A 12,854-nucleotide genomic window follows, 5' to 3' on the forward strand; every position below is an offset into this window, starting at 1 on the left:
GCCACGCGTGGTTACTTACTTAGGTTCCCAGATAAGAATCTTAGTCGTCTGTTTTTAAGACTCAAGCTGAACCAAATAAAAACCAACGAGATTTTGGCTATGCGTAATCAAGTACCATTGAGCACCTGCCGCTTCTGTCAGTCTATAAACGTCATAGAAAGCACAAAACATCTACTAATGGAATGCTCTAGTCTAAAAACGGAAAGAGCCAAGTTTCTTGCAGACCCGCTGAAAAACTATTCAACTCTCGATGAGGACAACCTCTGGTCACTGCTGACGAATGGGAATAACACTAGATGTGTTATAGGAGTAACACTTTTTTTAAATCCCTGAATCTCGAGTAGGAGGAATTCCTACTATGCATTTGTTACACTGGACTTTGGACAGAAGGGGAAAAGGGGAAGGGGAAGGGAAAAAAAAAAAAAGATTAAGAACAAAGAACTGTTTTAAAGGAAGTTTGCTGTCTGGTGTCTGTAGACTACTTACGTCTTATTTTTGTAAAAATTGTGATACAATTAAAACAAAAAGGAAAAAAAAAAAGAAAAGCAAAGCATATGAACTTTGAAAGTGGCCAACAGGGCAAAGTAAAGAGAATAAGAAACTACAAGTACCAAGTGGCATTGGTGTTGCGAGAAGAGGAAGACTGTTGATTGTTGAATTGTTTATAGAGAGGTTGAAGTGGTCATGCAAAGGTCTATGTAAAATCCTTGCAGTTTCAAAAGTCTTCGAAAGTAAAAAGATATAAACACAAAACGTAGCGAAGGGAATCCTCACAAAGAGAAAGACAAGCTCAAGCCCGGCAGAGGGAGGCCTGTGATGAACTGTAACAGAGTTAAAGTTAGTGTGAAGGAAAGTGGGGAAGGGAACCCCCACAAAGTGAATAGACAGGCTCGAGCCCGGCAGATGGAAGCCTGGGCTGAACTGTGATAAAGTGAAAAGGTGAATGTGAAAAGAGAGGCAGGCTCTAGCCCGGTGGAGGGAACCCTGTGTTGAACTGTGGCAAAGTAAAAGTCAAGAGCAGAACTGTGTATTTATGACAAGGTTGGACGAATCCTAAGGAACTGATTGAACTGCCAAAAGCTTGAAGGCCAGGTCTGAACTGTTGAATTGTACCAGTAAGCCAAAGTATGAAAGACTGATAGACCTGTGCCATCCACCTATCCTTTTTAAGAAACTCTCGAGACCTTGTGCTGCTGAATGTGGGGGAGGGAGTTGTTACTTAAGCCATTCTGACGTTTCTTTTAAGACACTATTTTTCCTTTTGTATTCCCTTAACACATTTATCAATTTATCATTTGAGAAGGAGGGCAAGGTTAGGTATTTTTAGTATTGGCCTTTTTTATTTTGACTAGACTGGCTTGGCCGTGTTTGTTATTTGTTTAATGGTGGAGACTACTCCCATTCTAGAGTTAGGGCCAGCTAGGAATTCTACCAACCCAACCAAAATACCAAAAGAAAGGTTTCAAAACTTGCATCTATTGTACCTCTGTCTACTATTGATGCCATGCCTTCCTTACATGGCCCTGTGGCACCAACACAGCACACAACAGGAACCAGGAGAAGAAGAGAGTGCTTCCTGGTTTCTTCACATTCGTGGTGGAGTCACAGTGGTTCTAACTCTAAGCCCCAGGTCCCAGACTGTGTGGGGAGGCACAAATGTACCTCCTATGCACATTCAGGAGTGCAGTAGCCTAGGCTGCAGTCCCAGTTGGCCCTTCAAGGGACTAAAAACACCCCTGTAGTTGCATGGCCCATTTGGAATGCGAGCTGTGGTACTACAAAATTCCAAGGGGGACATTTTTCCTTTCCTCTCCGTCCCCCAGAAGATTACTGTCTCTAGAGCTCTGGTTCTCTCTAGGCTAGACTACTGCAACAGCCTCTTTCTAAATATGCCTGCTCCTACTCTCCACCCTCTGCAACTCATCCAGAACAGGACTGCGAGACTTGCCCTTGGCCTCAAGCACTGGGATCATATCTCTCCAGCCCTGAAATCTCTTCATTGGCTCCCAGTGGCTGCAAGGGTTAAGTTCAAGACCCTCTGCATTATCCACAAGGCTGCCTGGGGCCTGGGTCCAAAATACCTTCAACTCTCCCTATGGAATTACCCCCCACTCAAGCTCTTCGCTCCTCCACCTCCAACTCCCTCAGGGTCAGTCACTTCTCCAAGCAACGCCTTGGGGGTAGATCTCGTTCCTTGGCTGGGGCCTCCCTCTGCAACAGCCTCCCTGCCACTCTGAAACTTGAGGAGAACCATCTCCAGTTCCGGAAGCCCCTCAAGACCTTCCTCTTTGTTTCTGCCTTCGCTCTTCCTCTCTCCTGCTGAACTGTCTGCTTTGGTACCGTGCACCTGGCTACCCTCTGACTTTGGGCCCGGGTCCCTGCCAACCCAGACACTCAACCGCACTGCCTCCTGGCAACCCACACACTTGGGTCTGTAGCTGTAATTCTGCAGTCCCCTTAGCTGCACTTATTAGACACCCCCTGTCTGCACCTTAAACCTCGCACTTGCCACCTTGCTGGCTGCACTACCAGTTGTTGTTTTTATCCCTTGCCCAACACTTTTCACCTCTCCCCTCTCCCATGTACTTTTCCCCCTTCCCTCTCCCCTGCACTTGCGTGTTGCCAATCTCACTGGGCCCAGTAAGATCGTTTTGTCCTCCCTTGTTCCCCTCCCTTGCCTCGTCGCTCTCTGAAACACGCGTGCATGAGCGCAATACAAATAAAACATCACATCATATCATAACCACTGTCCCTTCGCCAGTTAAAGCAAGCCCAGGAAATCTCACTCAGCTACTTGCTGCAGCTAAGGTAATGCTCAGTGCTTACACTGGGCTGGCTTGGATCGTCCATAATGAGAGGCAGGTTGGCGCCCTGTTGTCCATTATGGAAAGGCCGCCCCTGTTGCTGACATGTCTTTCTGTTTGAGTGTTTTGCTGTTGTGTATAGAAATATCATACTGCCTTCCAGCTTCTGCGCGCTTTCAGACAGTGCGGCATGCTGCAATGCCAGAAAAGGCCACGGAACAGACGGCCACATTAAATAAAGTGATCATCAGTGGAGAACAGGATCGGTGCTAGGGCACTGTTCCCTAGGAACACACGAGGGTGCAACACTCATGAAATGCTCTGCTCCATAGGAGGATCACAGGCTAGTACTCCAAACACTCTCAATTGATGGTGGCCTTCGATGTGTATTCCCAACTGAACACAAAGGTCTGCGACCACTCTCCTGGAGAGTCTCCCAGTGTTCCTTTGGCATTCCGGTGGTGTGGTTCTGACAGGGCCCCTCTACAGCTGTGACTGTTTACATCTGGGACTCATAGTCATAGACCTCCGGTTCCCAAACACCCTTGCTGTGCTGAAGTTACCTGCTTGCATTGAATAGGGAGCCTTGGGACATTCTGAATGTGCCCCTATGGGATTGTGTCAGAAAGATGTGTAGGGGTGCTCTTTATTGTATTGTATTGTATATTGTTATTTATATAGCGCTCTTTCCCCACTTGTGTGGCCTCAATTCGCTTTTTCCTTGGTTGAACGTCCTTGGTGACCGTAGTGGATGTGGTTAGAGATTTTAGGGGATTAGTTTAGATGCATGTGCATGTTTGCCATTCTAAGACTTGGGCGGCTGGCAAGGCTCGACTAAGCTGCCCAGTAGTGGTCAGACATGTGGGTGGGTGCTAGGTCAGAGATAGATAGCTGTTGTTGGGGGAGTCTATGTGAGGCCAGCTATACTGGGTGGTGGTCGCTGTATGCTAGTGGCAGATACGTTGTTGTACGTCAGGTGTTTCAGTCTGAATGGCTATGTGGCAGTGCTGGGGACGGTCCAGGTCTACTAAGATAGAGAGAGAGGAAGACACAAGGAAAACATATGAAGCAGTAGGCCACAGACCCAACAAAATCTGGCAGTGCATGAATGAGTGAATGGCAAATGCGCGCCCGCGCACGTGAGTGTGTTTCAGGGCAGCTTGCTCTGAGGTACTGAGGAGGGAAGGATACCTGTTTGGCCAACGGTTTCTGGTGAATCGTTGACAATAAGGCAATTTTGATGGACTCAGTGGCATTTCAATGTTTTTTTTGTTTAGGTGTTTGTATAGTGCTAGATTTCGCCTTGTATGCCTTGCGGACAGCTGCTAGTTGCATGATCCGTCCTTAGATTGAGCAGTTGCTGTGGTCTGATTGGTTGATTGGTTGGAGCAACTGTAGAAGGAAGGGAGAGACCAGCTGAGTTGCCTTCGATGGGTTGAACCCTCACTTAATGAGCTCTGTGAAGGTTGGTCTGCGTCTGCGCCCCATTGCAGGTCTCGTTTCAATCCCCCCTAAACCAAGGTTTTATGTTGCAACTTCTCTTGATCTTAACAATATGAAAAGTAGAATTGAGATAAAACGGCTCTCACGTGATGGTACTCCCATCCGTTCTCCGTGGCTTTCATCCACCTGGATTCTTCCACCGTCGGCTGGCACTGGTCATTCTGTACCTAAAGAGGGCACAGGGAACAGTGTAAACATAGCATGGTACCAGGCAGAGACATACAACTTGCCAACAGTTGTGGACCATCCGGTCTATTCATGCTGTCCATTCCCTATGGGACCATGAGTAGGATGAACCTCAGGTTTAAACTCATCAACCAGGAGCATCCTCAGAGGCACATCTCTCCGACCAGTGTGGGAGGTCATGTACTTCCTAGTGCTACTTTTTGGCCTTCCTCCATCGCTAGTCGTGCATTCCGGCCACTTGTTTTTGATGCACGCTTCATCGAACACTTCACTATCGTCTACCTTGTTTTCCCACTAGGGATTTGAATGTGTAAATCATATCTTGGCTCGAATTTCTTCCCTTAAAGGTCTAAAAGCTTATATTTTTTAGACTAATCTTCAAGATCTTCCAGTGCAACCAATCACAATGTAGGGACTGCTTGCAATCAGCCTTTACCATTGGAGCGAAGGAGCCTGAACAATAGGTCTCAATAGTCTGGAGGAGTCCACAATAGTGACCTGTACGGTGGTAACAACATTTTTTTTTTGGGGTATCAGGTGGCGCTTGCACCACCTATAAGCAGAAACTATTACATTAGAATATAGATAGGGAGTAATTGCATAAGAGGTACATAGTTTGTAGGTGTTGTTTGATTATTTGCCCACCCATTGACTGTCCATGGCAATGCTAATCCCTATGGCCATTCCCACCCAGTTCCTGCCCCTATCTGCCGAAAATACCTCCTCATCTCCTCATGGGAACTCTTTGAGCTTGCTTTAATCAAGCCTTACCATTACACTTTGCACTCAAAGTGCCTGCCAGTGTTTTTGCAGAGCAGTCTTATGAGAGTTAATGGCTTAATTTGAGCTGTAAACCCGCTACTGGAGTAATAATAATATCTTAACCAGGTCTGCCTTCAGCCACTCGATTTATAAGCACCATGCATGTCCTTGACTGAAGTCCTGTTAAAGACAAGCATTGGCAAAGCAACAGTTTTGGCATGTGTATAATTATTAGACATTTGTCAGGCACTGCTATTAGATGCCCAGGTTCCCTCACCATTTTGCATCTGCTACCATTAATCGCCAGTTCATACCAATACGTCGGTGTCTTGCCTTTCCCAAACTGTTGGCGTTGCCAATGCTTATATTTTATTTACGAACCTAATTCCCACCTTGTGCAGCTCCTCGTGATATCTCATGACCTAAAATCCATGACTTTGCATATGAATATATTGACCCTTTGCAGGCCATCCTGGCATGTTTTTCGTTTCCATTCCATCTTCAACATGAGGCTAAAGACAGGCCTCTATCATGTGATAATGCACCCACCTTCTGTACCAGCCGGCCCAGAATATGAGGAGTATGGACTGATTATTGGTTGTATTATGTTATTGTACCCCATTGGGGGATATTTTGGCATTGCAGTACAACACTTGCCCTTGCACTTGCCACTTGTTGGCCGTTACTTACTTATTGTTATCATCTTTTCCCATGCACTGCACTATCCCTGCCCCTCCCCATGATCTTGCGCGATCTGAATGGCACCTGGCCTAGTAGGATTGTTGTCTCTGTCTTCCCTCTGATACCCTCCCTTGCCTCGTCGCGCCTTGAAACACTTGTGTACAGGCGCGTTATAAATGCCATATCATATCATATCATAACATATCATATCACATCATAACATATGATATGATATGATATGATGTTTTATTTCTATCGCGCTCGAACACAAGTGTTGCAGAGCGCGACAAGGCAAGGGAGGGGAACAGGGGAGAACAAAATAGCGATCTTACTAGGCCCAGTGACATTGAAAACGCGCAAGTGCATGGGAGAGTGGGAGGGGAAAAGTGCATGGAAGGGGGAGAAGTGGAAAGTGCAGAGCAGAGGAGAAACAGATAAATAAAATAAATAAATAATAAAGGCAAAAAAACAGTTTTAGTGCAGCCAGCAATTTGCAAGTGATAGGTTTAAGGCACCAGACAGGGTAGGTCTGATAAGTGCAGGAAGAAAAAGGTGCAGGGATATCATATATCATATCATATCATAATATATCATATGATATCATAACACAGTGTTTCTGCAAACCTGGAGTCCCCCAGATATGTATAAGTGCAACTGTAATTAGCCCCAGGGAGCATTGTCAACGGCGAGGGATCATGTGAGCCATAGTTCAAAACATTTGGCGAGACCGAGGTTGCGGACCCTTGTTGTAGTGGCATACATTAGTTATGATGTCAGGACATACCTATATTTGCAAACCTGCGATTTGACCAATCCTTGAACATTGGCTAGTTTCCATAACTCACTGTACACACATGCTTTTTTTATCGATTGTTATACACATGCTAAAGCCTCATGTTGCTCTAATCATTGGTTACATTAATCTTAGAGTAATGTGTGTAATTGGGTCAAAGACTATTTGATGTGACGTTCTGTGATGTCATTGAGGATCAAGGTTCATGAAATGACACTTATACCACCCTTATTGTTTTGGAGAAAAGAATGCACCACTGCTTTGAACTGCTCCTCATGTCTGTCCACCAGAGACACAAGATTTAACATAAATTTCACTGTCATGCCTGCTTCAAAAATCTCTAATAGTTCGCCCAAAGACCATTGAGATAGAAACATCTACAGTTTAAAGCATCTGAGAAGTATCTCACTGATAGCTTTCCTTCAATGACTTCACCAGCCCTTGAAAAACAGTATTGTATAAAAACACAACGTCCAGATTATGCTTTTTTTCAGGATTATGCACTTTAGGGAGTATGCAGTAATAAGCTTTGGAGCAGCAACCTTTGCATTAAGGATTAGTGGACAAAGATTTCCTTCTGGAAATAAAGACACCATGAAACGGTGCAAAGAGCTTTTCTGCAGCAAAATGTACATTATACAGTGGTGTGAAGATCTGAGACGTAGTCATGGAGTCACTGGGGAGGGGGGATAGCTCAGGGGCAACGCGTTTGTCTTGGAACCAATGCAGCGCAACACAGGTTTGACTCCAGATCCCGCGCTTAGAAACCAATCTCTGGTTTAAGCGTGTTATAAAAGAACAATTATAATTATAATAATATTGGCACTTGACGTATAAGTTGGGTGTCAGAGTATTGGGGCACTGTAGGGCTTTTGTTTGAAAATAAATTGTGAAGATTAAATCTTTGAAGTTAAATTTGCAAAAAAACATCTTTTTGAATACTCTGCATTACTTTAAGTTTAGAAATGAAAGTTTGAGAAATATTATTTTTGTCGGTTCATTTCTTTTTGTAAAGTTACGCTTGGAAATCTATCGCCCCACCCACACTTCTGACATCCCCAGGTCCCATCTCCCCCGCCTCTGACCCATAGTGCCCATACAGCCACAGCCCTCAGTTACCATCTTCTCCCTACTAAGCTGTCGCCTTCTTTTGTAGGAAACCATGTATCCGGCATTTATACACATTTTTTAAACTTTTTTTGTTAAATATTAAAGTATGTGCACCCTGCTCCCATGCTCCTGCCACCTTCTGGCTGTCCTCTACTTTCTGTTTTTTTTATAATTATGTTTTTCTTTTGTCAAACCTTTCATCATTTCCTGCTTCAAAAATGTTGTGTTTTAAAACTTTGTTAATCTTTAAAAACTTTTTTTAGACTTCTTTATTTTATTTTATTTATTTACTTGATTTAATCAAATTAATGATTTTTACAAAAGGAAGCAGAAAACGTAAATGCAGAAAATGAATACAGTTTTGCATTACATTAGTTAGAGGGCCAAGATTTGTTTCAACGTCTGTGCTGTGGCGATTGTCCAAGTAGTCCTTTCGCCGCTCATTAGCCGGCCCCACCACAGCTCCTCATCTCTAGTATAAGAAGCCGATAAATGTGGTAACAAGTACTTTTCACCAATTGCCTTTGTGCCCGGGCAGTTAAGTAACAAGTGGCGTATAGTTTTAAGCTCATCTTCATTTAAGCAGAATCGGCATTTTAGACTTATGCAACAGGCAGCGGTATACTAAGTTCAGTATAGATGCATTCTACACTCAAACCATAGACTAGGTCAGCAGCAGAGGACCTGAAGGAGAAAAGAAGCAGGTTAGCCACAGAGAAAGGTCACTCACAAAGAACTCGAAGGCAATGCTACTGTCCGGGTAGTAATATTCAAAGGAGACACCGCCGGGCTGCTTCAGGTTGATGGCGTACATCAGGGTGGCGGTGCATTCGTCGGTGTTGGAGGCGATGTATTCACCTAGGGGGGTCCAGGTGGATCTGGAAGGAGAAAGAGCACATTGTGTGAGGACGCCCAGTGTTGGTGAGTTTGTGTGTTTTATATGACGCCACTTCCCACCTTACACTGACTTGAGAGCATTCAGCGACCCTGCCAGGATGCAGAAATGCAAAACATAATACGGCTGATATAGAGTGTTTTGTAAACACAATGCACAGGGTTTCCACTGGTGCAAGAAGACCTCATTTGAACTTTAGAGTCTTGCTTTCCATGGCCGGATTCCTGGAGGAAATCTGGTGGAATGTCCGTCTTGGAAGGATTGTATTTACACCGCACCGCACTCAAACCTGGCCATAATAGCAACATTCAGGCCAGGGCTGTCCAAATCTGGTCCTCAAGGACCAGAATCCTGAAGGGTTTTCAGGATATCCCTCATTAATATTCAGAAATGAGCATACATTTAGAATCATTGTTTGCAAATTTATCTCAGGAAAAATTAATAAGGGGGATCCTGAAAACCTGCATGGATCTGGCCCTCGAGGCCTGGAGATGGACAAACCCTGATTTAGGCAATCATGAATCGCAATTACTATTATGCGTAATAGGGCTCATGCTAGGAAGTGATCGTGTGTCATGTGCCTTGGGGTACTTAGAAGTGGTACTCATATTATCAAGATGAATGAAAAGTGATGGCAGAATGAAGACCACCACACTCAGAATGTGCCTCTATTATCACCTGGCTGTGCCAAATCTGACTCTTCATTGCGAGTTGAAAGTTTGTGAGGAGTGGGCATTTAGACATTCTGTCGGTGTGACGCCTTCCTCACAGTACCTTGCCATTTCACTGTTCCATCTAGATTGTAAAGCACCTTACTACCTGAGAGAGTGAGCCAACGCGAGTAGGTGCCCTACTCTCTCCTTTACATCTATCCAAAAGAGTATGCCGTCCTCTCCAGTGAGACCTTGCAGGTCATGCTGTTCCATGCCCAAAACTGAGAGGCATAGTATTAATGCTACGAGAAGGATAGAGTGGGATGGACAGCCTGCCCTGTGCACTAGGGGATGACTGCTCTTTCCACCACCTAGCTAGTCATGGATACAATAAGGCAAATCTAGGTGGCTGTCCCAGCCATCATCAGTAGTGGTGAAAGTGTGGTGGGGGCATTCTGGCCATAAAAACATAGGGTCTCATTACAAGTATGGTGGCGCAGCAAAAAGTGGTGGTAATTCTGTTACTGCCACATTCATTCACTGATGTACTAAACATTATAAGGAAAGGTGGAGACTGTATAACCAGAAAAAGCTGGTGGTAAATCATCCACCCTACAGCCAAAAACCATTGGCTGTACCATGCAGAATTACTACTCCTATGAACTCCAAAAGTGGGGACTGACACCACCGTGCCACCACTCTTAATCCCATGGCAAGTCCATGCATCTGAGTGGCGGTAACGGTAATCGATTTTGGCAGGAAAATCTGATTCGCCAATCTCGTAAAGAAGCCCATAATCTCTGATCCTATTGGGAAAGGAGGCGCCATAAATGCATTTTGCATGGGGCTACGTAAACCATTACTAGTGGCCTGACCGGTTGCACCAGCATTCCTTTTTATGTTAGTAATGACTCAACCTTCACATTCCCAGTCTGATTGTTCGCATTGCTACCTTGTCACATGGTTTAGCTACTTTGAGGCCATACAGTGTGATGACCACAAATTCCTCTCCTTTGCACTTATTATTCTGCTACATAAATGCTAGCACTGGTCTGGAAACTAGAGCCTTTGCCACCTGTCCTAGTCATCATGCAATTCTGATACAGAGTGAGAGTGATGTGTTAGAGGGCAGGGCTATAAATCAATTAGGGTGTACATTTAGTGCTTGTAATTGGAAGAGTTGGACACCCTATATTAGGCAATAGTCATCAAGACCTACCAACAAAGCGTTGCAAGGCCGGGAGTGTTCACTTTGGCTGAAGGTTGGTAAAGAATCCAGAGGCAGTCACTGAACAGAAGGAAAGTTGCAGGGCTAAGCTGGTTCTCCAATGGCATAGAGTGGACCACTCTAGCCAAGAAAGGAGAGGTCACAAGGGACCAGAAACAGAGTAAAAGAGTGTTAACATTCCGACAGTGGCCCACTGTTTTATATTTGTGACGTCATTCTCCCTAGCACAGAGGAATTTTCAGATGCTGTCCCATCATAAGTCAGGAAATATCTGATGTTATGTTAATTAAGTTTGTACTATGTTATGCTGGCTCTTATAAGAGGCTTTCTGCCAAGCAGCGGGCATGGGCTATAGCAGATCTGGTTATGAATAAAAACAAAGTTTCACACAGCTTTCAAGACAAGTTGGATTTGGAACAGGGGTCGTTGTAGAAAATAAAATTAACTGCTGCTAAGAGGAAAAGGGATGGGGAACAAGAGTTGCTCAGGATTGTTCTAATAGCACTTTTGCTGGGTCAGACCTAGGCTTGTTTTTAAAGCTTCTTATGAGCAACAATGTACTAGTACTTTAGGTGAGTGCTCTTATGGTCCGATAAGTGATGTTATAGTAAGAAACCAATGTCGGTTGCATACGTCGTAGGTGAGGTGTTGCCTCATTTCATGCTATACAGGAAGTGGGCGGCCTTGCTCTTGACTATCTGGAGCCTCTTGACGAGGTATCCGTATAAAGCATCCAAAAAAAAAAACAAAAGGAAGAAAATGGCAATTACAGCATTGAAAAAACAAACGAATCCCAAAAATGTAGATGGAGCGTGGGTTGCGGGGGTGTCCCTGCTCTCCTTGATAGACATTCTAGGACTTCGGGTGTTCCAGGGGTGTCCCCGCTTCCATAAAAAGAAAAGTGGGGGGCAAGTAAAGTTTTTTTTAAAAGGAAAAGAGCCTGCAGCTCCAGTTGCCAGTCAAGTACGTGAAGGGAACCAGCGTTGCAGAGGGATGACGGAGATGGCGGCACACTTTCCTTTGTGACGCTGGAAGGTAAGTAGTTGCAAGAAATGTGTGGGGGAGACAAAACTGAAAGTTATTTTCGGTAAAATAACTTTCTTTTTTTTCTCCCTCGGACATTTCCTGTTCGACCTAATCATGGACTGCAATAGAAGGCCACAATATACTAACTGAAAGCAGTTCTGCTTAATCCTATTGAAAGCCCAACATGGTACATGGCATTTGTAGAGCACAGTATTCAGTTAACATTTAGTCAAGGAAAATGCCACCAGTGGGCTACATTTCCCCAAATATGCACCCTCAGTAAAATCAATCACTTTCCCTAAATATTCTAGGATTGGAGTTTATAATCTTAAATGACACCCCTGCTACAATATTTTGGGAAACTATTTTAGGGATCGGGAAATGAAATACCCCTGCCTGACGACATTTTTCAGGCAACATATTCACATGGGAATGTAAAGCGCTTCCCTGCCACTCAAAAGGCCTCAGAGCGCTGGTGTTCCTCAGATTACGGGGTATCAATCAATCGTGGTCCAACATATCAATTACATAGTGAAGCTGTGCATTGGACAATATCATTAACAGATTACATTAGAAGAGGAGGACTTAGGCAGTTCCTGAGGCCGTTCAACCTCCAGCGCTTTAAGGTCATACCAATGATACATAAGGCGCTATATAAATGCCAAGTAACATAACATAACGTTGACATCAGATACAATGAATGTATTGAGCTTATATTCAGAGAGTTTGGGTGAGTTTTATTTTCACCTATGTTTCTTTATAGTGGAAGGAGTGCTTGAGGAGTTACAGTGAGGCATAACCCAATGAGTGCAGGGTCATTAGCGAGCCACGACGCTTCTCATAATGCATGGGTGCTGCCTCCCGGTTATAGGTCAAAGGATCGATTCAAAAGGATCGAATGGTCAAAGGATCGATTCAAAAGGACGGAAAACAAAAGGATCGGAAAAAATCAAAATGTAAATTTTTTTTGGGGGGGGGGGGGTACCCCTCCCAACCCCTGTTTTTTGGGTAAAAACCACTTTTTTTACCTATACGAAAACCCCCCCAAAAATATATAATTAAATAAAAAATGCAATCCTTTTGTTTTCGGCCCTATTGTGTCGACCCTATTGCATTCGATCCTTTTGAAGTCGACCCTTTGACCGGACACCCTGCCACCCCACCATACACACACACATGCATGCAGTGAACACGTGCCCAAACACATACACAC

The 12,854-nt window shown here is 44.4% G+C and overlaps 1 protein-coding gene across 2 annotated transcripts in view; it reads right to left on the reverse strand.

Moving 5' to 3' along the window:
• ELAPOR1 (endosome-lysosome associated apoptosis and autophagy regulator 1) overlaps positions 1–12,854 on the reverse strand; it is a 550,309-nt gene that overhangs the window by 245,519 nt on the left and 291,936 nt on the right. For both annotated transcript variants that reach the window (XM_069633660.1, XM_069633661.1), the window contains exons 4-5: positions 8,570–8,717; positions 4,394–4,474 (exon numbers count right to left, since the gene is read on the reverse strand). In XM_069633660.1, the coding sequence (XP_069489761.1) occupies positions 4,394–4,474; positions 8,570–8,717 (229 nt within the window). The remainder of the gene's footprint in view (positions 1–4,393; positions 4,475–8,569; positions 8,718–12,854) is intronic.

This window comes from Ambystoma mexicanum, chromosome 13, assembly GCF_040938575.1.
Source record: "Ambystoma mexicanum isolate Mex_15411 chromosome 13, UKY_AmexF1_1, whole genome shotgun sequence".
Taxonomy (NCBI): domain Eukaryota; kingdom Metazoa; phylum Chordata; class Amphibia; order Caudata; family Ambystomatidae; genus Ambystoma; species Ambystoma mexicanum.